This window comes from Cutaneotrichosporon oleaginosum (genome assembly GCF_008065305.1).
Source record: "Cutaneotrichosporon oleaginosum strain ATCC 20508 chromosome Unknown ATCC20508_contig01, whole genome shotgun sequence".
Taxonomy (NCBI): domain Eukaryota; kingdom Fungi; phylum Basidiomycota; class Tremellomycetes; order Trichosporonales; family Trichosporonaceae; genus Cutaneotrichosporon; species Cutaneotrichosporon oleaginosum.
Window position 1 is genome coordinate 535,584 of NW_027072170.1, and position 25,619 is coordinate 561,202.

The 25,619-nt window shown below is 61.2% G+C and overlaps 8 protein-coding genes across 8 annotated transcripts; 3 read left to right on the top strand and 5 right to left on the bottom strand.

Moving 5' to 3' along the window:
• Positions 1–410: 410 nt before the first annotated feature.
• On the bottom strand, positions 411–3,126 carry COLE_00228 (uncharacterized protein; the record flags this gene model as incomplete). The annotated part of the gene is made up of 2 exons (XM_018426773.2): positions 411–2,848; positions 2,934–3,126. 2 exons carry the CDS (start codon positions 3,124–3,126, stop codon positions 411–413), a joined length of 2,631 nt encoding a protein of 876 aa, XP_018277776.1.
• Positions 3,127–4,295: 1,169 nt separating this feature from the next.
• COLE_00229 (uncharacterized protein) lies at positions 4,296–5,800 on the bottom strand (the record flags this gene model as incomplete). Its single annotated transcript, XM_018423576.2, has 4 exons — positions 4,296–4,540; positions 4,771–4,863; positions 5,024–5,137; positions 5,416–5,800. The coding sequence occupies 4 exons, from the start codon at positions 5,798–5,800 to the stop codon at positions 4,296–4,298; spliced, it is 837 nt and encodes a 278-aa protein (XP_018277777.1).
• A 956-nt stretch (positions 5,801–6,756) lies between these two features.
• On the bottom strand, positions 6,757–7,116 carry COLE_00230 (uncharacterized protein; the record flags this gene model as incomplete). The annotated part of the gene is made up of 1 exon (XM_018419418.2): positions 6,757–7,116. The coding sequence occupies one exon, from the start codon at positions 7,114–7,116 to the stop codon at positions 6,757–6,759; it is 360 nt and encodes a 119-aa protein (XP_018277778.1).
• A 320-nt stretch (positions 7,117–7,436) lies between these two features.
• On the top strand, positions 7,437–9,404 carry COLE_00231 (uncharacterized protein; the record flags this gene model as incomplete). The annotated part of the gene is made up of 3 exons (XM_018426774.2): positions 7,437–7,580; positions 7,688–8,321; positions 8,353–9,404. 3 exons carry the CDS (start codon positions 7,437–7,439, stop codon positions 9,402–9,404), a joined length of 1,830 nt encoding a protein of 609 aa, XP_018277779.1.
• Positions 9,405–11,369: 1,965 nt separating this feature from the next.
• On the top strand, positions 11,370–13,439 carry COLE_00232 (uncharacterized protein; the record flags this gene model as incomplete). The annotated part of the gene is made up of 2 exons (XM_018426195.1): positions 11,370–11,415; positions 11,461–13,439. 2 exons carry the CDS (start codon positions 11,370–11,372, stop codon positions 13,437–13,439), a joined length of 2,025 nt encoding a protein of 674 aa, XP_018277780.1.
• A 2,634-nt stretch (positions 13,440–16,073) lies between these two features.
• Positions 16,074–17,912, top strand: COLE_00233 (uncharacterized protein; the record flags this gene model as incomplete). The annotated part of the gene is made up of 2 exons (XM_018421430.2): positions 16,074–16,169; positions 16,233–17,912. The coding sequence occupies 2 exons, from the start codon at positions 16,074–16,076 to the stop codon at positions 17,910–17,912; spliced, it is 1,776 nt and encodes a 591-aa protein (XP_018277781.1).
• A 272-nt stretch (positions 17,913–18,184) lies between these two features.
• COLE_00234 (uncharacterized protein) lies at positions 18,185–19,441 on the bottom strand (the record flags this gene model as incomplete). The annotated part of the gene is made up of 4 exons (XM_018423577.2): positions 18,185–18,732; positions 18,847–19,028; positions 19,172–19,234; positions 19,275–19,441. The coding sequence occupies 4 exons, from the start codon at positions 19,439–19,441 to the stop codon at positions 18,185–18,187; spliced, it is 960 nt and encodes a 319-aa protein (XP_018277782.1).
• Positions 19,442–19,989: 548 nt separating this feature from the next.
• COLE_00235 (uncharacterized protein) lies at positions 19,990–23,103 on the bottom strand (the record flags this gene model as incomplete). The annotated part of the gene is made up of 2 exons (XM_018423578.2): positions 19,990–22,924; positions 23,042–23,103. 2 exons carry the CDS (start codon positions 23,101–23,103, stop codon positions 19,990–19,992), a joined length of 2,997 nt encoding a protein of 998 aa, XP_018277783.2.
• Between the last annotated feature and the right edge of the window lie 2,516 nt (positions 23,104–25,619).

Consider the following 25,619-nt stretch of genomic DNA (forward strand, 5'->3'; position numbering starts at 1 on the left):
CTGAGATACGCGACGCTCGAGATTTGCAGTAGGAGCGCCTTGCTAATTTTGGATCACGGCTTCGTGGCATGCCAGAACGAGGCGCCGTCGAGTCGCCCGGCTGCATACACGGCGATACGCGATGCCCATGCGATGTCCCCCCGATGCCCGAGGCCGGTGCCATTGCTCTTTGTAGACGGCGTCGAGTGCATACAAGCAGATACGCGATACATACGCGAGATCCTCGGTGCCCCATCGTAGCCCCGCACCCATGCCCCAGTCAGTGCGCTGGCCGCGCGTGCGCCACGGCCATCATAGATGCAATGTATACAAGCGCTCAGCGCTGCAATCGAACACTATCTCTCTGCTTTGTCACTCTCCGCTCAACTCCGGGACTCCTCTCTCGCTCAGAGCCCTCACTCTACTCCCGCTTAGCTCGTCGTCGGCTGTCCCAACCCGATCCCGTACGGCCGCCGCTCCTTCAGCTCGCGCCCCTCAGCCGCCGCCGCCGCCGCGCGGATGCCCACGCCTTGCCCGCGCTTCTGGACCTGGCGGAACAACGTCATGAAATCGTCCAGCGACGGCTCGTCGGCGCCCCGCACGGGCGCCGTCACGGCGCGCTGCGGGCGCAGGTTGCCGAGCGAGGGCATGCGCTGAACCTCGCGCTCGTGCGGCGACTCGGGGCGCGTGAGCGAGCGCACGAGCTGCGGCTTGCTCGGTGTCGAGACGGAGCGGGTAGGTTTGAATGGCTCGGGGTGGTCAGGCGCGGGTGTGTGGATGTTTTGCGAGGGCGGCGTCGCGTCCGGCGTATACAGCTCTGGCACGCCAGGTGAAGGTGGGAGAATGGCGGGTAGGCGGGGCGGCGTCACGGGGAGCGGGGAGGGTGTGGGAGCCATTTCGTCGGCGGGGACGCTGGCGTGGGCTGCTTCCTGCGCTGTTTCACTCTCCGCCACGGCTCCGAGTGTGCGCGGCGGCTCGTCCTCGTCTTCCTCAACGGGCACGGCTATGCTCGTTGGACGCGGCAGAGCGCCGAATGTCGTTGTGCCCGGCAGATTACCGAACGTCTGCGTGCTAGGTAGTCTGGGCGGCGTGCCCAAGAACTGTCCATCGTAGCCTGACATCGGCCGGTCGACGAATGCGCTAACGGGCCGCGGCGCGTCAAAGCTCATCCGCGGCTCCGATGGTGCGCGGTCCACTAGTTGCTCTGTTGATGCGCCCCACGTCGATGTTGAGGTAAGACGTGCGCGGCCGAGCCCCTCAGTCGTGATGGGTTGGACATCGGACGCCGCTTCCGAAACATCGTCTGCCATCTCCTCGGTTTCGCCCGTGGCAACAGGTGTTGTGTCGACGGCCGCTCGCTTGTCGTCGGAGGAAGTTGTGTCGTCGGTCGTTTCCTGCGTTTTGGACTCTTCGGGCTTGCTCTCGGCCTGGGTGTCGCCCTGCTTTGACGTCTCCGCTTCCTGTTTCGTCTCCTCCTTAGCCCTCGTCTCCTCCTTAGCCCTTGTCTCCTCCTTAGCCCTCGTCTCCTCCTTAGTCCTCGTCTCCTCCCTTGCTTTCGCCTCCTCCCGAGCCTTCTCCTCCCGATAGGTGTGACTGCTCTCCCACACAGCCTGGATCTTGGCCGGCCCGCCCATGATCGGCGGAATTTGAGGTGCTCGCGCATCTGGGCCGGACTGCGACTCGGCTGCGCGTGACGTCTGAGGCTTCTCCTTAGACTCGACAGCTTGTTGTCCCGCACTGCCAAACGTGGCCTGGATCTTCTCCGGCCCGCCCATGATAGGAGGAAGCTCTGGGTCGCGTGATGGGACAGGTGTCGGCGCGTTCACTGTGTCTTTCGCGGGCGGCTTGGGCGCGTCCTCCATGTCCTTTGCGCCCTTCGCGACTTTTGCGGGCGGCTTGGGCGCCTCTACGCCCTCCTGTGCCGAGACGGCACTGTCCACACCGGCTGGCGCAGCGTAGCCCGCCGTTGGGCGGTTCAGGATATCTGGCAGCGGCACGATCTCTACATTGCTCGGCGGCGGCTTGCGGTAGCTCGACTGCACGGATGTGGCGCGCGTATCCGCCGAGCTGGAGGACGCGGTGCGGATACTGGCGCTCTTCGGGGCGAACGTCTCCGGAGTCACGCTCTTGCGCGTCCCCTTCACTGGGAGCGCAGGGATATCCGCGCTGAGTGACATGCCGGGCGAGAGCACTGATCGGTCGATTTGTGGGAAGCCTGCGCCGGAGCTCGCACGAGGATCAAGCGATGCGCGCTTGCTGGTCGCTGGCGGCGCGATGCCAGGTGAGGGTAGCGGCTTATCGAGCGCAGGGATGCTGTTGCGCTTGCTCGCTGCGCCCGAAGCGAACGACGATGGTGGTACGCGCGAGATCTGCTGGGGCTGAGTGAGGCTGGATCCCAGGTCGAGCGTCCCAATCGCGTCCAGGCGGTCGAGCGCGTCGAGCGCGCTAAACTGCCCCGCGCCCAGCTGCAATGGCGGACTATCGGGCAGCTCGCCGCCACGTATATCGTCCAACTGGACGGCGCCGAGCGGCCCTGTTCGTGGGAGGGGCGCTGGTGGGTTGGGCTTCGCGGCGGCCGGGATGGGCGGGACGGGAGGGGGCGCCCCCGCGGGGGTGGCGTCGCCGGCCCATGCGCTGGGCGGCGCCTTGCGCGGGATGAGGCTCTTGCGCTTGCGTGGAGGAGCGGGCTCGAGACGCTGCGGCGGCGCGAACTGGGACGCGATAGGCGTCGCGCCGTTGGGTAGTGGGGGTACGGGGGGCGCGTCTCTGTCGAAGCGCGGAGGCGGGGCGGAAAACGAGCTGGCGCGCTTGCGCTCCTTGTCCTTGTCCTTTGCGAGGCCAATGGTCTGGAAGAACGACTTGCGGCGGCCTAGTGTAAGTAGGGGGAGGGGTGGAGACCGGGTGGATGGAGATGAGGAGTGGGTGAAGGTGAGATGGAGCGATAGAAAACGCACGGATCTTCGGGGCCTCACTCGGCGTGCTGCCCGTACTTGGCGTTGAGGGGTGCGCGTATGTCGCGCTCGAAGCACCGCGCTGCTGTGCGGCAAAGTGCGAGTGCCGTGGACTTGGAAGGGGCGGAGGGAGTGAGGGTGCTGGTGTGTCCGCCGCGAGCGTGTTGCGGCGGCGCTTGAGCCACTTGAAGGGCATGGCGTCGAGGTGCCGAGGTGCGGAGGTGGAGGCGGGGAGTGGAGAAACAGGGGCGGAGTGGGAGGAAGTTTGCGCGCGAATGAGATTATGGAGTCGACATGAACGCGCCGAGAGCAGAGAGAGATGATGAGAACGAGAGAGAAAGAGAAAGAGATCAAGAGAGATCAAGAGCGGGTAGTGGGGTGACAGGTACAGCTCACAGGACGGAGGGGAGACGAGGGGGAACATGTCACGCCAGTTGGGACCTACAGTATACCCCAGAGGGTACAGTACATCCTGCATCCTGTTGGCCTGTTGACGTGTTGAGCAGTTGCTTGCATGTACATATGCTGCTTGGTCGTGTCAACGCGGAGTATACAGTAGAACGAATGGGCGCTGTGTTCGCGAGGTCCGAGCGAGGACGCGTCGAGGCGTGCAACGAGAATTGCTTTCTTCGTCAAGCGAGCGCTCCAGCGCAGCACCAAACTCATCGGCCCAGGACGTGGGCGTTGCGCGCATGCGCGTGGCCGCGTCCCTGTCCACACTACTCGTACTAGCTAGCCGCGAGCTGCAACACGCGACATGCAATGCGAAGCCGGCGTGTTTGATCAAGATCGAGACGCGCACCCAAAAGGGGATTCCGAGAGGGGACTGGAACGTTTCCGGCGCGTCTTACGACATTGCCTCGCGGCCCGCGCGGGGTCGAGGCCGGCAGCCCACTCCATGCCGTCCATGCACCGTCCAGGCGCTCCGGACGCTCTGCGAGTGCAGTAAGCAGCAGGCACCATCACCTCGTATCCAGCTTACAGGATCCATCCAGACTCACAAATCCCTCCACTCACACCCATGTCCTCATCGTCGCTACATTACTACAATGACCAGGAGATGCAGAGTCCATAGCCGAGCCGACAAAGCCTCTAAGGATGAGCCGTAAAGGGAAGTGAGGAGTGTGCGAGCATGCGTACATGGCACCGCGTGGCGCGCCCGACCAATGTCACGCTGGGTCGGCGCGCGGATTAAGCCAACCTGGGCGGCTTGCCGAGGTTGGGGGGCTGACGCGTATATCAGAGAGTGCGAGACTGTGCGGGGTGAAAGGATGATTGTGTGTGAGAAGAGGGCGAGAGAGGGCCAAGAGGAGGCGAGGCCGCGGGGGTGACAACTGAGACCGAGACCGGAGAGTCCAACGACGATTACATCGCTGACATCGCCGCGTAGAAGCCAAAGAGGGCGCCGGCGCCAATGCCGATCAAGCTGGGCGCGATCATGCCTGCTGCGGCGACAATGGCGCCGTTGGTGGCTGCCGAACCGCCTGCACCATTCGCCTCGCCGTTCGGGTTCGGGTTGAAGGACGGGACGGCGAACGGTGTCGTTGCCGTACTGCCCTGCTCCGTGCCCGCGGGCTTGATCGAGAAACCATAGGACTGGCCGAGCTTGACTGGAGATTAGCTCGGGCTCGAGGTATCCCACGGATGCATGCCGATGGATGGGAAAGCCGAGGGTGCTGGGTGGGAGGAGAGGAGGGCGGCATAAAGATGAACTATGCCAAGCCTTTTTGGTCGGCGGGTTGGCAAGGCACGGCGATGTTGCCGCCCAGCCATCCCCATTTTGCCAGCCCACTAGCTGTCTGCAATGCGTCGCTGCCCTCTTGGCAATGTAGGAACTCACTCGTAGTGCCGGCCTCGACCAGCCAAATCACGTAGCCCGAGCCGACGGGGATGTCGTTGATGGTGACGTTGACGTTCTGCACACCACCGGGGACTGGAGTTAGCACATGGCGGCGACGGCGAGAAAAGGAGGGGAGAATGAGAAAGTAACGAAGGCATGAAGCGAAAGGCGGTGCGATTTCGAGTGTGTCGGACACCGGAGCGTCGGTCGGTGACGGCGAGGTGCATTCTCGACATGGGGCATGGTCACTCACTGTCCTTGTACACGACCTGCTGAGCAAAGCCGGCATTGGCGCTGTTGACGAGAATGATGTCGGCTGGGTCGGGGACAGGCTTCCACGCAGCTACGTTAGCGAGGCCGTTGACCCCTGCGCAAGAGTCAGCATTGTTGTTGTAAAGAAAGACCAGAGATGAAGAAGGCTGCCGCACTCGCACTCGACTGTCCTGGAATGAGAGCGAGTGGGGCGAATGGACGCTGCACGGGCGGTCCCGTGAGCGCAGCACTCCTGGATTCGCCCCATCCGCCAATATGCAAAATGCGTGTGTAGTATGCAGCGCATGCGGCACACGGTGATGCACAGCGCCCAGCATCGCCCTTCGTATGCCAAGAAGCTCACACCATCGGTTCCAAGCCGCAAGCACTCACAGTAGCCGTCTCTTCTGCGGTCAGGCATGTAGAACCACGTCTTGTTCCATTTGGTATTGCCTCCTGGAATGTCCGTGTCGCTTCCCACCGTACCGTTGCCCGTTGTGCCGCTTGGCATGGCGCCGGCGCCGGAAACGCTGGCAGCGGGGCCGGCAGCGGAAGAGGCGGCCGGCGCAGAGCCGACGGCTGAAGCGGCGGGAGACGCGGACACACCCGTGCCATCGCCCATCGAACCGTCAGTGGCGGTGGTGGTGGTGGTGTCGCCAGTGTTGCCGGTGTCGCCAGAAGCGCCCGTGTCGGTGGAGCCCGTGCCAGTGTCCTGGGCGACTACGCCGAGGGCGAGAAGGACGAGGGCGAGGGTGGTGGAGCGTGACAATCCGAGCATGGTGGAAGGGAGGAGTTGGGGGGCGAGGGGTGGAGGAGGAGTTGAGAGGGGGGATAAAGTCCGAGGGGAGGATGGAGGGAGGAGATGACGACGAGAGGACAAGAGAAAAGACGAGAGAGAGAGGTAAAGAGCAAAAGAGTAGAAGAGACAGATGAGAAGAGACCAAGAGACGAAAGAGACGAGAGCGAGCAGATCGAGAGGCACAGATTCAAGTCCAGGGTTTCCATGCGCAGTCGGTGCAGCCCGACAGTGCAATGTGGGCCTTATTAATCGTAACTGCTCTTTCTATTCCACAGCTACTCTATCCAATCTCTCATGGATATTCTCGTCATCCCCAAGTCTCGGCATAAGCCAAACGCGTCGAGCCAAGCCCTTGCACGTCCCAAACACTGCTGCTGAATGCATCGCTGCGGGCGGTTGGACGCTGGGCGAGTCCGGTTAATTGCAGGGAGTGTAGGGTGAGCAGGGTAGCAAGGGGAGGCCGAGATCCTTTAGAATTCTTCTTGATCAATTTACACAATTACCTTTGGCCCATCCCACGGACCACACATCGCCAAGCCTTGGACATTGCCCCCCTTCCACAACTCCCGCACAACAAACATGCTCTCTCATCCGCGCCATCCCCATCCCTCGGCTGACGTCGCTGCGCTTTTCCTTTGCGAATCGGGAGGGGGATGCATGTGTTATCGGTGCTGGTCACAGAAAGCGCCGAGCATTCGAGGCCGAGATCAGGGTCTCCCTATGTCCCTGGACGTCATGGCCCTCGTCCTGGGTCCGTGTCCTTGGATCCTCGAGCTGATCTTGTGGCTTTGTGGCTTTGTGGCGCTCGTGGCATGCTCTCACTGCTCGCTCACTACTCGCATTTCTCGCACGTCTCTCGCACTGCAGCCTGCGTCGACTCTCACAGGAATTCGCAGAAAATGCAAACCACACTGCAGTGTCAGGCCCATCGACGCTTACAGACGGACATCCGGGTTAACGTCATCGTAGGGGCACCTCATGACCCGAGCCAAGTCTCTTGGCTCTCCGTTCCGCACTTGACCTTGCACTCTCTTGGCTTTGCCCAGCCCTCTCCCACAGATCCGACCCATGCCCAAGTGACGGCAGGGGATCAAACACTCTTTACGAGCGGGAAGGACGCTCAGGACTTGCATCTGTTGACTCGTCTCGCTCAACACCGATAAGACTAGAAGGAGTGACGCAGGCAAGGGCTGAAAGGAGACGCAGGCGGCCAAGCAATCAGAGGATGTGCGCGCGCTTGACGGAGCTGCCAGGACACGGGAAGGCGGGATTCGCTCCAGCGGCAATCTCAGCATCAGGCGAAGGGCGTGTAGCTCAGTTGGTAGAGCGTGTCATTAGCATGATCATCTCATTTCTTGACAAGGTCTTTGGTTCGATTCCTAACTCGTCCATGTCTTCTATTTTTGTCCGTGCCCAATCCACGCGGAACTTCGGCATTCAACACCGAGCACCGCGTCGGTCAACTCCGCATCTCATCTCGGGCACATGCTTGACCGGTGGCCCACGGGGTACGCCGTCCGTCTTGGCCTCGTAGCGTTCTAGTCTCACATTCTGTAGCCCATATCTTGGCCTGCCCACTGTCTCTCTTCTTTGCTTTCTCCCTCACATCGCAAACATGACTGTCTCACAGGCTTCCACCGATGGCGTGTTCCGCATTGCCGCGTTCAGCGGGTACTCGGGCGACCGCTCGGACGCGCTCAAGGACCAGGCGGCGCGCTCGGGCTGCGATATTCTCTTCGGCGACTACCTTGCTGAGATGGTGAGTGGAGGCTGGGGAGTGGGCATGAGCTCCAGCGTATGCACACCTTGTTGTTCTTGACATCCTCGCCAGTCCCATCCCATTCGCCCCAATCTCGCTCACACCAGAACCTCGCGACGCGCGCGCTCGAAATGCGCAAGTTCCCCGAGCTCGGGTACGAGCGCAATTTCCTCCACCACCTGAAGATCGCTGCGTCCGTGATCGCGGAAAAGCGCCCGAAGATCATCACGAACGCGGGTGCCCTGAACCCGCGCGGGCTCGCCGAGGCCGTGGTGGCCCTGCTGGAACAGGAGGGCATCGAGGACCTGCAAGTTGCGTACGTGGAGGGCGACAACTTGATCGATCGTTTGGACGAGCTCGCCGCGGCGGGCGAGACGTTCCCGCACCTCGAGGACTATGCGCGCCCGCTCTCTTCGTGGCGCCTCAAGCCGGCCAGCGCGAACGCGTACGTCGGCGCGCGCGGCATCGTCGCCGCCCTGCGCGCCGGCGCCGACATTGTCATCAGCGGGCGCTGCACGGACGCGTCGCCCGTCATCGCTGGCGCGGCGTGGTTCCACGGCTGGCGGTGGGACCAGTACGACGAGCTCGCGGGCGCGCTGCTCGCGGGCCACTGTGTCGAGTGCGGCGCGTACGTCACCGGCGGCAACTCGAGCGGCTTCCGCGCCCTCAAGGACCAGTACTTCAACTTTGCGATGGGCATCGCCGAGATCGCAAAGGACGGGACATTCGTCGTCACAAAGCGTGGGGGTCCCGCCGGCGACGCTCACCCCAGAACCCGAGATGAACGGCGTCGTCACGGACGTGACGGTGCGCTCGCAGATCCTCTACGAGATCCAGGGGAATGTGTACCTCAACCCGGACGTGCAGGCGCTCATCGACGACATCCGTGTGACGGACCTCGGACGCAACCGCGTGCGCGTGGACGGCGTGCGCGGCGTCGCGCCGCCCGAGACGACCAAGGTCGGCATCTGCGGCGTGGCCGGATACCAGGCCGAGTGCTGGGTCGCCGCGACAGGCCTGGACATCCCCGACAAGTTCGAGGTGATGAAGCGGCAGATCTACGAGAACTTGGGCCCGAAGATCAAGGAGTTTGACGTGTTCGACATGACGCAGTACGGCGTGCCGAAGGAGAACGCGCGCACCGAGGCAGAGGGCACGGCGATGCTCCGCGTCATGGTGCAGGCGAAGAGCCTCGACGCATTCGGGCCCGCCGGGCACCTCCTGCCCCTCGTCAACCCCGACGGGCTGGGCCACTTCCCCGGCTTCCAGTGGCAGATGGACAGCCGTACCTGCATCCCCGTCCCGTTCATGGAGTACTGGCCGGCGCGGGTGCACGTGCGCCACCTGCCGCTGACGGTGCGCTTCGTCGGCAGCCTGTTGAAGATCCCCGTCGACCCGATCTCGCCGGCCGAGACCAAGCCCGTCGTGCCGCAGCGCGACTACGACCCGCCCGCGTTCGCGGACAAGTGGGGGCCCACGACGCCCGGCCCGCTCGGGTGGGTCGTGCACGCGCGCTCCGGCGACAAGGGCGGAAATGCGAATGTCGGCTTCTTCGTCCGCCACAAAGACGAGTACGAGTGGCTCCGCACGCTGCTGAGCAAAAGCAAGATGGTCGAGCTCCTCGGCGACGAGTTCAAGGGTAACCGCATCGAGCGCGTCGAGTTCCCCGGCATGCTCGCCGTGCACTTTGTCGTGCACGACTACCTTGGCCGCGGCGTCAGCTCGACGGTCCGCATGGACTCGCTCGCTAAGGGCGTCGCGGAGTTCCTGCGTGCCCGCCACGTTGATATCCCCAACAAGTTCCTGCTAAAGAGTAAGATTTAGTCGATAGAGTGAAGGGCGCGGGGGAGGGGTTGTACGGTCATCAGCAGTGAATGCAAGGTTCAGATATAAGTGGCACAGCACGAACAGTAGTCAGAGTGATGAAAGACGCTACTCACAAAGCGGGCTCATTGCGGGCGACATCGGGGGGCAAATTGATGCCTCGATGTTTTACGGTTATCGCTGCAAAAGTGAGCGATAGAGACGACGGGCGACGCATTAAGAAAATGAAGCAACCCCTCCTGCTCTCGTCACATCTAGTCAGCATTCATATCACTCGCTCTCATCCACGTTTCCTTCGCCGCTAGCTCTCTCGCCTCCTCCCAACATTCCCCAAGCTACTCGCCTCCGTCACCGCTCTTCATTCCCGTATGTGCAGCAGAATTGGTTACGAGTGCCCAATTCATCCTCTCTGCTCCCAGCTCCCCTTTCTGTGGCTCGACGCCCTCTGTGGCCGCCACATCGGCTGCGAGGCGGTGCACCCCTTCGCTCGCGCTGTCGCTTGCCCCGACCTCGCCCCCTGTGCGGACTACCTCGCGGATCCGACCCCGTCCAGTCCCTGCGGCTCGGTTTTCGGGTACGGATGGACGGGGCTCCCTTCGGAGTGCTGGTCGACGTGTGCGGAAGGTATGAATGAGCAGTGGCCGTTTTGAGGCTGGGCCGAGCAATCCCGACCGCGACCGGTCGACAGCATCTTATCGCCAACATCCATCGCGTGTGGCTATTCTGCTTCCCGAGAGCCCAATTGCTTGGACAATACCATATGTTGCTAATCGCCCGGTTTGGCTGATGATCTGACCCTGTAGCCATTCGTCCGTTCTTGTACAAAGGAGTTTGGTCTGCCATCACCGTGTCTGCTCCTGAATTTACTGATGAGTAAAATACCGTACTTGTCGCAATGGCCTAGCTCTCTGATGAATGTTTCGTAGGTGTCGCTTTGTACGTTTCATCACTTCCATTTCTTCGACTCTCGTTATGAGTAATGCAATAGCACTACTGTACAATAATTTCCGCGGGTTCCGACAAGTTTCCTTCCAGTTTTAAGTGGCACAGCAATTCTGTCCATACAGATGTCAGATGTCAACCTCTCTTATTTTCTGAACCGCGCACACCTTTCGAGGGCTGATGTGGGAGAACGACTTGCCGGTCGCCGCGCTCCGCTGCCCACAGACAGCTTTTGCCTTCGTTCTGAAATGTCAACTACTTGCCTCCACAACAAAGAGCAGTCGAAGCTCTGAGAATGCTTGCATCGATGGTCAAAAATGGTCAGTCATACCTGACAAAGGACACCGAAATTTGGCTATTGGATCTCGTGGTTGCGGAAGTGATTGGAGGCAGGTTTCTGAGGATCGACGATGGGCGGAATGCGTCACGTGTCAACGGCCGCACGCGTGTGATTTTTCATAGCCATAATCTTCCACTGACCTTGACATCATCATCTCCGGCTAGAGGGAACTGCCGCATACTAATGCAGTGCTGTCTAGAACAACTTCATGTGACTAGCGTCGGCACTGTAGTAGTATCTACTCTCCGTCGCCTCTTCCCCGGCGAGAATCGACCCCCACGTCTCCCTGCAAGCGAGGACAACACACTGGCCTCAAGCTTCGCACAAAGACCATGACATCCGTCACCAGCCCATTACAGCTTCTTGCCGGTTCAGAACAGACAGCAAAGAGTGTGTGGCACATCTCGGAGGTGTGCTAGAGGCAGTGGGAAAGTGAGATTGCGTTCTGAGTGCGTGTGAGTGGGGAGCCAAGGCCAGAGGACGGCGCCACATCGTCCTTATAAGGAGGAGAGGCGAATTTGGTGGGGACCAAACCGTGAGAAGAGGACGGACATGGACTCGCATACACTGAGCCTCTGAGAACTTGCGGATGCGGTGGGGGTGCGAGGTTCGCACGGCCGACCTCAGCACCATTTATTAACGGACGAAAGCGTCGTATCTTCTCGCTCCACCCGTCCTTCGTCATGTGTCAAACCGGCCGCGATCAGCCTTGCACGGAGAGCCCAACCGGTAAGAGTTTCTTGGATTTTCATCTGGGGGTCTCGCTAATTTTAGGGACCCATCACTTCGAGCGACTCACGGATAAGCACCCACACAGCCTCATCTTCGGATGGAGCTGTGGCCACTGCCGCAAAGGGCTCTGCTTTACGGAGCAGAAGTGCCAGGATCGCTGGGAGAGTATGTGGGCCCAAAACAACGGCGCTTCAAACGCAGAGGGACCTGTCCCGACAACTTTTCAAGGACACACCGAATGTGAGTCGCCCGGCCCTTCCACTGCCATGATGCTCATGTCGCCAGCGGACAACTCGATGATGCGGACGAATCCAAGGCAGCCCCCTTTCCCAATGGGCACGCCGAGCGGGCAGCTTGAGTCCATGACCCGCCAGCCACCTGCGAACTCCCTTCCCGCGACTGCTCCGTCGCAGCGCCCGCTTGAGCTACAAGAACCGCAGATGGCGCCTACGTTCTGGCGGCCCAACCGAAAGGACTTCTTCACGCTCATGCCGAGCCCGCCGCAGATGCAGCACGCACGTGTGCCGCCTATCGCTCAAGAGGGACTCTTCCGGATGCCAAACTCCATGGGTCACCCGGTACCGGTATCGCGCGGCTCGCAGGAGCAGCCCGCTCCTGCGGAGCATGCTCCGCCGCGCCCGCCACCTGTGCGTGCTCCACAGCGCGCTTCTGCAACGCACGAGCCGAAGGGACAGCCTATGTCTGCGCATCACGCCCCACGTGGTCAACCCATGTCCAACGTTCAAGTTGTGCAGAGTCAGCGCCCTCCTGTCGTGCCCGGATCTCAGCACAGGCGGATGGGAGACCAGTCGCGGTTGCAGGCGCACGCGCCACCGCAGCCCCAGTCCAGGAGGACTCAACCTCAGGCGATGTACAAGGAGCCTGCGATACCTGGGCCCCCAGCGATACATCCATCACAGGCAATACACGGGTGGCAGGCCGCCCGCCAGCCGCCGCCCCATGCAATGCATGAGTGGCACGCGACCAATCAGCCACATATCAAGCCCCCGTCGCCGGCCCTCCATCCTCCGCAGGTTCCCTGTCCCCCGCACGCTCTTCGTCTCCCGCACGCTCTTCATCCCTCGCAGGTTCCCCATCGTCCCCAGGATCTCCATTTCCCGCACGCTGTCCATCCTGGCCAGGATTTCTATCCCCCGCACGTTGTCAATCCCCCGCGAGGTTTCCCTCCTCCGCAGGTTATTCACCCGTCCCACCCGTCACACGCCACACACCCATCCCTTCCCCCTGCGCACGCCGTGCATCACTACCACGCGGACCATCATTATCAGCCCGTCCTCTACCCTTACACGACGGGCGATGCGGTTTCCGTGAACTGGTCGGAAACACTGGATCGCGGTCAAGGACTGTCTCAGAGAGACGTGATGCGGTGGAGGCAAGAAGTATACAACGTGGGCGGGGGACAGGCCTTCGTGGATGGCAGTTCGGAAGCAGACTCGATGCTCCAGACGCCCGAAACGCAAGACATGTCTATCCAGAGGCCGATATCCCAAGACCAAGAGACGCAGGGCCACAACGTCCTGACACAACACAGGTTTGGTAACCCCCCTTCGGCGACGCTCAAGCGGCAGAATTCCAAGTCCGCGACCCCCGAAGGCCCGGCCCTGACCGTCTACCAACAACCCATGAAGAAAGAAGCTCGCCCGACCGCGACACACGAGTCAAACACATTCACGTCCGGGACTCATCAGTCGCACCCGCCCTTGCACGTACAGCAAAAGCCACAGGCATCTCCCGTCTCCACGAAGAGCAAAAATCAGAATCAGAGAAAGGTGAAGGTAGAGCACGAAGAGAAGTGGAAGGGCAAGGGCAAAGCCAAGCAGAAGACCGATCTTCCACCCGGGACTAACTTGTCGCAAGACAGCTCGGCCCCTGGGCGAACGCAGAGGCCGCCCACTCCAGCGACGCACACGACGCAGGTGGGTCTGGTGCCTATGCGCCGCATCGAGCAGCCCAAGCCCATCAAGTACGAGGAGAGTTTCATAGACACGGGCATGTGGTGAAGTCCTACTGGTTATGCATAGAATAGAGATCGTACCCATTGTGCCTCATCACGAAGTCAACAACATTCACCTTTTCAGCACGGCATTCAAACTGGGCGGACTTCGTCCCCGCTTCGTCATCACAGCCAAAACAAATGTCATCCGATCAGCAGCGGGTATGGAGAAGTTCGCCATCAGAAGCACTGAATTTTTGTGCAACCAACTCACTGCCGTCGTACATCACCCTCTCAATTTTGCTCATAATCCTACCGACCTGTGACTCTATTGAAGTAGAGACAATGACCTCACCTTGGTGACGTGGCACAGAGTTCCCAAGGCGTGTGTGTTTCACATCCCAGCGAGCGTGGAGGCCACTCATGCACACTGCACCCCCAAACGTCCTCTTCTCACGGAAAGCCAGTGGTGACGTCGGTGCGGCGACCTGCTCCCCATCTCGCACTGAGTGTGGGTTTGTGACAAGCCGACCCCAAAGACCTTTGCTAATTGGAACACTGCTGGATTTGGTATGCCTTCCGCAAACAGAGTGGGGCTTCAAAATTCAGCCTTTCCGCTGATAGGGGAGTCATCTGAGATCATCCGAGAAAAAGGATGCACACGCTTCGTCCTGGATAATACTGTGCCAGTTCCTCCGATGTTGCCCCCCCGCCGCCGTGCTTCGCCCATCCCCCTTTCGGGCTCCTCTGCGGCCTCTGCAACTCTTGTGTTATGGTGACTTTTGCTTGCGGCCATCGTGTCGTTGTTACCACTCTTTTCCCCGTGATACGTTGCCCAACTCCACAGCCCATCGGACTGCAATCAGCCCAGGGCAAGCCCAATAACCCCCCCACACGCAAACTCGATGCCTCGCCCCTCCCGGACTGTCATATGCCCCTGTAACGGCATGCACCTGTGCATGGCCAGTGAGTCAGAACTGCTCAGTTGCTGAAGCACAGAGATCCGTCGAACGCATTGCGCCATGCTGCTGTCGTGGGTGACTTACCCTGGTCATTCCGTGGGCCGCCCCGTGTTCAACTGCACCGCGTGCAAAGCCTCGTGCATTGATACCCCTCGTTACAAGCCTGCCTAAATAAAGACCCTCAATGAAGAGCTATGCGACGGCATTGTAGATGATTATGTGGGGCAATGAACTGCTGCGTGGAAGGCTGCAGCCGCGGGATTGGAGCAAGGTGACGAGCAGGGCAGGAATGTACGCTCCTGGGGACTAAGGCATAGTCGGTCAGTCATATTTTGCCGTTCCGTTCCCTTGCGCAAATCACACATACACAGAGATATGCGATTTACAGCCATTCACACAGCATGGAGAACCCACGTTAGGTGCGGTCTTGTGGGTAGTGGTGGAATATGGTTAAAGTCGCACGGCCGCCGGTGCGAGGCGAGACTTTCTCCTGACTTTGACATCTGAGGAGAGAGCTTGCGAGCTTAAGAGGTCACATTCCAGCCTCGTTGTGTGAGTGGAGCTGAGTCGGCTTTCCACCTCGCACCGTGTACATCTGGGAACCGTCTGCTGTCTTGAGGCACATCCGCACCGCATGACGACTTGAGAGACGTGGTGAGAGGCCCACGACGCGATATTTAATGACCAGCCAACCTTCCAATATTATTGTCGTCCTGCCATCTCTCCACTAGCCCTTTATCCTTCTTTCTACCTCCTTTCAAACCCTTATCCGAGCGACCGCTCTCGCCCACTCACAAACGATATGGAGGACCACACCAACGACAACGTTCGCCAGCACACGAACGTGATGGATAACCACGTCAACAACAACGAAGACAACAACGACCACGACAAAGTCAATGGCAACAACACCGTCAGCAACAGTGGCTACTATCCTTGCCCCATGCGCTACTATCACCGTGCGTTTCCCCTCACGTCGGAGCACAGCTGAGATTAGTCCCCTGCGAGTGGGTGCGGTCCGGCCCGACCCGCACCTTGTACTGCGTTTGGTGCCATATTGAGCGCCCTGTGGACGGGGAAGCGTCGGATGTTAGCATTGAGTGAGCCCAGTTCGCTGAGTGAGCTCAGTTGGCTGCACGGCCGTAAATCAGAGGTAACGGATGAATATGCTGCCTGTCGGCGATCTCTGCCATGTTGGCTGTCTCGAGTGCTCAGGGGTGTTGAGATACGACTATGGCGGTTTGGCGGTCTGCTCAGCCTTTGGGATCTGCCACGCGGGATCATGTGGGTTCTGCATCACACCATCGCAAGCTGCACCCTCAACACGCTTACACCTTTCCGCATCATATCTCGGCACCGACAACGATAGAACATCGATACCGTTGATCCGAGATTTCGTAATCATGTGTGTCACGTGGCTCGGCATTCATACTGTGCGGGGACCTGCGGGAGCGTCCCGGCGATAGCCGGCGGCGTGGGACCGGACGGTTTGCGTTTGACATGCATTGCCCTCAACATCCAGCCCACCTTGACTAACCGGGCATCACGAGAGGCGGCGTCTCGATTTCATTGTGAACCCGGAATCTCGCTAGCGCATCACATGACAACCGTACCGGATGCCTTGCCGGCAGCGTCGCGCTACGCAACCGAGGGCTATCGTGTTGAGACGTACTTAGACCAGATGAGGCGCCGGCGAGTGCCCCATTCCCCATCACAAGCGTCCCGTACTTCGCATCACAATGGTTTCTGAACCCAAGATCGTCCGTGAGGGACACCCCATCCGCGACTGCCGCCCGTACAAGGTCATCTTCATCGGGGCGGGCCTCCTCGGCATTGTGAGTGGCTACGTGTCTGTGTCAGCCGACTGCGGAGCTGAGAATGAGCTTGGCTGACGATAGCACTTCGCCGCGCGCATTCAGCAGTATGGCCCCGGCATTGAGGCCGTAGTTTACGAGCGTAACCCCGACGTAGGCGGCACCTGGTACAACAACACGTACCCCGGCGTCGCGTGCGACGTCCCGAGCCACGGATACACTCTGAGCTGGTGCCCGTGGGGCGGGTGGCGTCGGTTCCAGGCGCCGGGTGAGGATTGCCAGCGCTACGCTGAGTTCGCGGCGAGCAAGACCAACATCCGCGACATCACGCGGTTCAACACACGCGTCCTGAGTGCCAAGTGGGACGAGAACGCTGCCGAGTGGACGGTCGAGCTCGAAGATGTCAACACCGGTGAGAAGTGGACCGACTCGGCCCCCGTTCTCATCAACGGCTCGGGCGTGCTCTCCAAGCCCAAGCTTCCCAACCTCCCCGGGATGGACAAGTTCAAGGGACGCCAGTTCCACTCGGCGAAGTGGAACAAGACGCCGACATCCGAGCTCAAGGGCCTGCGCGTGGCGCTTGTGGGTGCGGGCTCGACGTCGCTCCAGATCCTCCCAGAGATCCAGAAGGAGGCCGCTCACGTCGACCAGTACATCCGGTCTGAGACATGGGTTGTCACGCCGTTCGGCGCCGACGTGCGCGCGGCCTTCTGGGGCCTTGACCCCGTCCAGGCGTTCAGCAGTGATGAAGAGAGCTTCTCAAACCCGTTCTACTCGGATGAGCAGAAGGAAAAGCTCACGAACGACGCGGCGTTCATGCAGAAGCACCGCAAGGACATCCTGGACAGCACCAACAAGATGTTTGCCTACGGTCTCACCGAGCTCGACAGTGAGGCGCGCAAGCAGGGCGAGGCCATGTACGTCGAGATGACCAAGGCCAAGCTCGCCAAGCGCCCCGACCTCCTTGACCTCTTCCTACCCAAGTGGAGCATTGGGTGCCGTCGCCTCACGCCGGCTGTCGGCTACTTCAACGCTATCACCTCGGACAACGTCGATGCCGTGCGTACATCCGTCGTCAGCGTGGACGAGACCGGCCTGACCGGCGCCGACGGCAAGCACCGCGAGTATGACTGCATCATCTGGTCGACGGGCTTCGACACGTCCTTCTACCCCTCCTTCAGCGTCACTGGCCGCAACGGCAGCCAGCTGTACCCCGTCGAGGCGCGGGCGTACCTTACCGCCCACGCCGAGGACATGCCCAACTATTTCACCATCGGTGGCCCCGGCCTCATGAGCTTCAACGGCGATTACCTTGGCGGCCTCGAGAAGATCCTCGACCACATCCTTCACTTCGTCTTCAAGCTCCAGCGCGAGCGCTACCAGAGCGTCTGCGTCAAGACCCAGAGCGTCATCGACTTCACCGACTACATCGACGAGTACCTCAAGCGGACCGTGCACACCCAAAACTGCAGCAGTTGGTACAAAAACGGCTCCAAGGACGGCAAGGTGCGCGCCATCTGGTGTGGAACCAGTCTGCACCTGTACGACGCCCTCCTCCAGCCTGCATGGGAGGAATTTGACTGGGAGCGCTACCCACATGAGCGTGCAGGGCCCGCGCGCTTCAACTGGCTCGGCAACGGGCGCACGCGCTCAGAGCTGGCAAACGGTGACTTTACCTGGTACATTCCCGAGGTCAACGCAGGTGACATCAAGGTTCCCACGGCCAAGGACACGACGCCCCTCCACGACCTGTACAACTTTTAGGCAACGATACATTCAGAAGATTTAGTGACACAATACTTGTCGGTATGCAATGGAGATACCCACAAAATGAGGGATGCTACGGATCCTGGTGTTTATCTCTGTGGCTCCGTTGAATAAAGTCGAGCCGCGGCTGAAGTCATGCCCATTCACCGCCTCTGCCGAAGCCATGCCCTGCACGGTTTCAGCCAAACTTCTACATCCCAATATGCACGCACAGTCTCCTGCTGGATGTAAACACTACTATCCCATGCATTGATGACTTCTAACCCCCTCTAGAGAATGGCCTGCGCATTAGGCGGCGACGCAATGCCGCCGTCAAGGTTGAGAGGCATGGAGGAGAAGAAGAACGTCCACTGCTTCTTCTCCTCGCACACCTTCGCGAGCTTGCGCAAGTCAAACAGCTCGCCGATCGGCAGCCCCCACCCGGCGAGGAACACCTCGTGGCACGTCAACTGCCCGGGCACGAAGGGGTAGACCTCGTATCCGAACGTGTCTGTCGCGACGGCGGCGAATCCGCTCTCCCAGTGCCAGCGCCACACGTCCTCGTTCGCCTCGACACCGACCCAGCCACGCGCGGCCGCCAGGGTGTCCTTGTACTCCTGCTCGCCGAGGGAAAGCATGGCCTCGGTGAGGCCGGTGCGGACGATGAGGATGTCGCCCTCGGCGAACTCGCAGCCCTGCGCCTTGGCCGTGTCCTTGAGCATGTCAAGGGTGATGCCGCAGCGCTGCAGGGGGGTGAGCGCCGGCTGGCCAGTCGCCGCGAGGTGGCGCGGGACGTCGAGAAGGTGGGCGCGGCCCGTAATGGGGTGCTCGGCGTAGTCTGGGGTTAGCTGTGAACGGCCAAAGGGGGGCGGGCGCAGTGTTGCACGAGGGCAATATTTGTGTCAAGATCTCCGACACCACCCCTCCTTACCCAACCTCCGCTGACACTCACTCTGGATACCGTACTTCTTGATGCTCTTGTCACGCGCGACCTCGGTGCTCTGCCCGCCGTAGTAGGTGTACTCCCCCTCCTTGGGGTAGTTCTTGTACGGGAAGTGGTTGAAGCCGTCCCACTGCGTCGAGCACTGTGTGTTGAAGCTCACACGGTCGTCAAGGCAGTGCCCACGGAACACGCTGGGATCAGCACAAGCCAACTTACAGGCCGTGCAGGCAGGGGGTCTTAGCGAACCCAGTCGAGAGCCGGAGAAGTGCGAAGGCGCCCACCGGTGGGCGACTTGCACTTTCCCACGTCTCTAATCCGCGGTGGACCTACTCACACCTCGTGCTCGACCATGGGGCGCACCGCGGGGTTGAGCGACGGGAACGTCGTGAGGGGAAGGCTGGGGTCAGCTCTCCTGTAACATAGAGCCGGCAACGCACTTGAGGTTGACGGCGATGCCATGCTTGATGGCGTCACGGCCGCGCTTGATGCTCTCTGGGGTGATGAGGTTGAGGCGCCCGATCTCCTCGTTCGGGTAGTCCTTCCACGCGTTGAAGGGCGGGTCGTGCTTCTTGAGCTCGTCGAAGGTGGGGAGAGAGAGAGGCATGATGAGGTGCGTAAGAGTGTGTAAGCAGCGAGTACGAGAGCAAATGCCAGCGAGATATATATCGGATGAGATGTGCGTTGTGGGCAGTCACCGGGGCCCAATCCCCCGGCCTCGGTATCTCGGTGTTCGGTTTACATGGCCACATGTCGCCGCCCCCGCAGCCCCGCCCGCTCATGCCCCGCACCATCCTATTCACATCCGGCGCTGGCTCCTATGTCTCCGTAGCCCTTGCGTGTCGCCGTGCCCTGCCAGGGCCCCGTAGTGCATTGTGGAGAAGTGGACGACGACGAGGTCTAACTCGGGAGCCCCGATCCGCCTCCGGATATACCATCTCCTCGCCTTACAAATCTCGGTCCGAACCCCGGAAAATGCAGGAAACTCGGCGGAGATGGCTGCGACGACAAAACTCGATAAGCCAATGCTTCCACGACGCGCCCCCCTTCTCCACCCCGATTCTCTAAACGATACCACCGCAGGGGAAATAGTCTGCATCTCGTATACTAGATTCGTACATTACTGCTGAAACTGCTGAATCGTTCCGGTCCTACTTAGTACTGACGCTGGTGCTGGCCAGGCTGCGGCTGGCCGGGGTGGCCGCCGAGCGCCTGCTGCGCCTGCTGGGCGAGCCCGCCGTGCTGGCCCTGCTGGCCAGTCACGCCCTGCCCGGGCTGGGGGTACTGCTGGGCGTGGCCCGCCATCCCCTGCTGGCCAGAGAACTGGCCCTGGCCGTGGGCAACGCCCTGGCCGTACTGCTGGTGGCTGGTGGGCTGGTTGGCGACGTGATCGGCGACGCGCTCGGCCTGGCGGCCGTGCTGGGTCGCGCGGTCACTGCGCTCTGACATCTCTTCCTTCTTGTTGTGCGCGGCCTGCGCAATGCCCGCAGTCATGCCGGTGCCGGTGGCGGCGCCGCGCGTCGCGTCGGGGTGGTGGCGGCCCGATGTGGCGGGGTGTGCGCTCGACGTGATGCTAAAGGCGGGCGAGTGCCAGCTGCGGCCCGACTTGGCGGCGTCCTGCGTCTTCCACAGGCGCTGGACGATCGACTTGCTGGGGTCCTGCGACATGTTCGGGAGCAGGCTCTGGTCGCGGTCCATGACAATGCGGAACTCGCCCTTGGGCTTGTGCGCCTCGGCCTTGGCCTTGGCCTCCTGCGCCTCCGACTTCTTGCGCTTGTACAGGTTCTGCAGCGCCTCCTTGCGGGTGACGTCGTCCTGGTCCTTGCTCTCGTCGATCGTGTTGCGGATCTCCACGAGCTGGTCGTCGACGTACTCAAGGCCGGTGCGGATCGAGGCCTCGACGGCCTTGGCAAGCGCCTTTTTGATCACGCCCGTGGCGGGACCCTTGATGAACTTGTACAGAAGGTCGTGCTTGGTGTCGCGGAGCTTGAAGAACAGCTCGTCAATCTCAGTCGAGACCTTTCGGACGACGAAGACGGTGTCGCGGCGGCCCTCGAGCGTCTCGAGCTCGACGTCGATGCTGATACCGTTGCGCGCGACGACGACATCGGCGATACCGCTGTCCTTGAGTCTTGGGAAGCCCTTCTTCTTGCGGAAGGCGAAGCGAACGTCGCGGATGTCGCACTGGATCTGCGTCATGCTCAGGCGGAACCGGTTGTGGTTCTTGTCCTTGATCTTGTCGCTCGGGCTGAACTGGAAGAAGTTGTGGTTCTCAAGCGAGACGATGTTCGGGAACAGGTTGGGGCCCGAGAGAATGAGGTTCTCGACAACAAGGTCAAGCGTCTCGTCGGTGTACTCGGCACGGGGGATGGGCACGTAGCCGATGTTGCGGATGAGCGAAGGGAGGATGACGCGGCGGATGTCGCGCCACAGCTTGGGCTTGAACGCGAGGGAGCCCTCGTCGTTGAAGAGGAGGTTCTTGGTGAGGCGCTTCCAGTCCTCGCCGAAGGCGCGGTTGAGCGGGTCGGCGTTGAAGGCCTTGAGCCAGGCGGTGAGCTCATTCCACAGGTTGTCCCAGTGAGGCTTGTAGCGGCCCTCGAAGAACTGGCGGCCGTTGTTGACCAGCGCGCGCCCGTGCTCGTTGCACTCGTCCTCCATGACGTATCCAGGCTCGAGGAGGACGGCATGAACGTAGTCGTTGATGGCCTTCCACCACGCGTCGAGCTGCTGGTCGTTGCGCGCGTCCGTGTAGATCTGGTCGAGAGCGTTGCGCACTGGTTGCAGGCTCTGGCCGTTGGCGAAGCGCTCGAGGATGACGAGGAAGTTGCTAAGAGTGCCCGTGGCGTGGTCGTCGCTAGCAGCCTGCTGCCGCGCCTCGTTGCCCTTCTGCGCGACGTGTACCCCGTAGCCCTTGTACTTCTCGGCGCTGGACAGCAGCCAGTCCATAGCGTCAAAGTAGTCCTTGTGCTGCTGCACCTCAACGAGCACCTTCTTGAGGCGGTAGATGAACTGGTCGCGGCGCTCCTTGGGGAACTCGTCACGGACGATCTGCTCGACCTGGTTCGCGCCGCTCTGGATGCGCTGGCGGTGCTCCTCGGGGATCTTGTCGACAGCAGCATTGAGGCGCTGCTGGGCGTTGTCGCGCACATTCTGCGCCTGCGGGTCGTTGGACGCGTGCTGGGTCGCGCCATCGAAGACCTGCCGGGCCTGGGTAGTGATCGGCGCGTTGGGGTCGCGGTGGGCGTTGACTGCGCCGGCATGGTGTTGCACATTCTGCATGAGCGGGTTCTGGCCCTGCCCCTGCTGGGTCGAGGTGCCCTGGCTCTGCGCCGCATGCTCAGCGCCCTGCGCGAACGCCTGCTGCAGGCCGCCGCCCTGCTGCCGTGCGCCCTGCACGCCCTGCATAGCGGCCTGGCCGGCCTGGCCGGCGCGGCTCATGGCCTCCTGCTTCGTGTCCTGGTACTGGTTGTATGCGTCGCCAGCGCGGGTCGTGTTCCCGTCCTTGCCGATGATCTGCGCGTTGCGCGGGTCGTCCTTGGGGTCGTACCGAATCTGGCTCCCGTCGGCGGCCTTCATCTGAAGCTGGGGCGAGTCGTTTGGCCCCAGAGTCTGCCCGTCTGGCCCGACCCAAGTCTTGTCGGGCGCTGGCGCGTCCACCTGGTTGAGCTGCTGGTCGGAAGGGCGTGCGGCCTCGGCGGCGCGCGCGGCGCCCTGCGCAAACATGTCCCGCCCGACAATACCAAAGTCCTTGACGAGCTTGCGGACTTCGCCGTTCGTGAGGAACAGGCTTGCAAGCACGCGCAGGTGCTTGCCGGCCTGCTCACGGTCTGCGAGGGCCTCCTGCTTGTTGGTCGGGTTCACGCCCTGCTGCTGTGCGTGCGACAGGTCGATGTGGTATGAGTTGTAGATGGTCTCCTGAATCAATTCGTCGCCGTTCTTCTGCTCCACAATGTCGCCCATCGTCTTGATGATGTCGCGCAAGTCCTCGACGAGCTCGCGGCCCTCGGGCGACAGCTTGTCGAGAGGCACCGGCGAGTGGCCATGTGCGTACTCGAGAGCAGAGAAGATTTGTTCGTTGTCTGGCAGGCGGCTGGTGTGAGCACAGATCCGAATACGGAGACTGGTGGCATCCGCCACAATGTGGCGCCCGTGGTACAGCCTGCCCGCGCTTGCGGATCGACTGCACAGTGCCGAGAAGACAACTCACCCGTCACGGAACCCCTCGATTACTCCCCAAAGCTTCATCTTGCGCTGCACATCCGCCTCCATCTCCTTGCCGCTACTAGCGACAGTCACGGCGCCGGAGCGCGGGTGCGCGCTCACTTCCGAGTGTGTCTGCACTGTACCGTCAGCCTTGGCCCGCGATCACCTCGTAGTACTACTCACTGGTGTGTTGTGTATCAGAGTGTGCTTGGGGAACGAGTGCTCTCCGCGCCACTTTAAGCACTGGCGAGCTGGCCTCCAGCGCTGGCGAGCTGGTGCTGGCAACTGCCATGACATCACGCCGAACTTGTGCCACTGCACCAACCGTCACCGTGACATGACGTCAATATGTGGTGTCAGTATCTCCACCTTCGAGCTTTGTTTATTCTCTGCCTCGCCGTCTCCACGCCGGCCGCGCATGTCGTGCATGTATGCACGACGCTGCTCACCTCGATCTCTGCCTGACATCATTGGATGCTCCGGGAGAGCGTTCGGGAGGCGAGTTGCGCAGCAGTGGGGTACCTGTGAGGTCATGACGGTTGGCGAGCATCTGAGACGCAAGCATTTAGCGCGCGGCTCGCTCCCCCACGTTCTCCACCAGAACGTGCGCGACGAGCTCGGCAGATCAGCAAGAGCATGATCTTGGGCGCGGGCCTTCACAGCAAGAGCTGAGGACTGCCGCAAAGCTGAGCGACTAGCATGTCAGGTTGTTACGTCATTGCGATCGCGGTTGATCTTGTCCTTTATTCCTCGCCAGCAACAAGCTTTGTCAATTCGCGATCGCGTCGCAACCCGTCAGCGGCTGAGCTATCGGCGGGGCGCAGCAACGTGTGGAGAGGGGATTGCTGGAACAGTCTCGATCACTGCTCTGCTGAGAGTTGGTATCCGGCCGTCCGGTTCCTCGCCCAGAAGATGGCATGTCGGAAATGCCCTCTGGCCCCTTCTTGGCGTCCGCGAAATGATCGCGCATGTGGCACTCGATCCGCCCTCGCCGTACGCTCCCCCGTGCGTAGCGTAGGCGGCATGGCGCTGTTTCGATATCGCAAGTGACGACCACCAAGGCGTGCCTGCACATGTGATGAGGGTAACGTTCTTAAGCTTGCACAAGTGGTGATGATGCCAGATCGGATCGCGCGTCGTTTGACCCTAACGGGGTCACCGTGATGCAAGGGGAAGACCGGCGGTGATTCATGTGTCGCTTAGCCAGTTCACCAGCATGCCAGTAATCATTACCAGCCTTGACTCTCTGACCACCTACCAGTGAAGCGGAACATCGTTTCCCCGGGAACTGGCTCGTCTGGGGATCTTTACTCGCCGCAAATGGATCCATGGCAGGATACACCTAGTCGCACAGAAGGAAGCTTCGCGAGCGCAAAGAACTGCTGGCCGCACATGGATACCTCCTAACGCATGGGCTGCTTCTCTGACATACCTCAAGGATGGTACATATTGCTCCGCCCCACTCTTACCCGAAGTATCGAGACCACGGCATGATTCTCTGGCGACTTGATGCGCTCCAGCGCCCAGTATATCGGATTCCGAAGCGACGGCCATCTGACCTACCACGTCCTCCGGACACGGCCGGGCCGGCCTCTCTAAGCTTGCCTCATCAATCTGACCTTCTCACTCTAACCACTCACCACTTGTGATGTCGTCGGACTTCCCCGTTCCGTACTGGTTCTCTCCTCCTTGTCCCTCCCCTCCCTCTCCTTTCCGCTTTTTTGATATGGTTGCGATTCTGCCGTTCGCGGGTGGCAGGCCTATCCGATCCGATCCGACATCGCGAATCGACAACACGCTGTCGTAAGACTGATAGATGTGTGGACGTCACGAAGCCCCAAACGCATACGAAGCCGAGAAGCCAGCGCACGGCCGTGACGCCGCACGGTGCCCTGCCTGCATGCCAGTGCGCCCATCAGCCCTGGCTCGCACTGCACGCCGTACACGGATGCGGATGCGGACAGCTTGCAGTTGACAGGTCATCGCCCATTTTTCGCTTCACCATCGCGCATGCGCACAGCGCCACGCCACCAGTGCGAGATCACGCTCAGGCACCACGGCCTCGCATTCCGGCACCATCTCGATATCACGACATCTTCGTCGCCTGCATCCTTCCGCATCACTCCCCACTACGTCTTCTCCCCTCGCCTCTTCCCAGACCTCGTTCTACTGCGCCCTGGCGCCACCCACCCCACCCAGCATGCCAACCATGCCTTCTGTGCCGCTCGCATGGCGGCGCTCGCCCGCACGCCCCGAAGCGACGGCGAACGGGCGTAGCGCCTCGCCGCACCCACATCCGCCGCAAGCCCCCGTCCAGTCCCACGGGTACCACGCCAACGCCCCCGCGCCCATCTATATCCCCCCGCACATGCCCACGCATCTTCCGTTAGTGCGCGGCCACAATGGAACCGCATCCCCCGGCCTCCTCACCCCCGTCGCATCGCCACAGCTCCGCGAGAGCCCGTGGGCCAATTGCCCCCCCGCCGGTGTTTCTGGGACGCACAGGAACATGGGGCGTAGGTTGCCGATCGCAAAGCGGGCAGAGCTGATCGCAGGTGTATGTTGTGGTGAAGCCTCTGGGC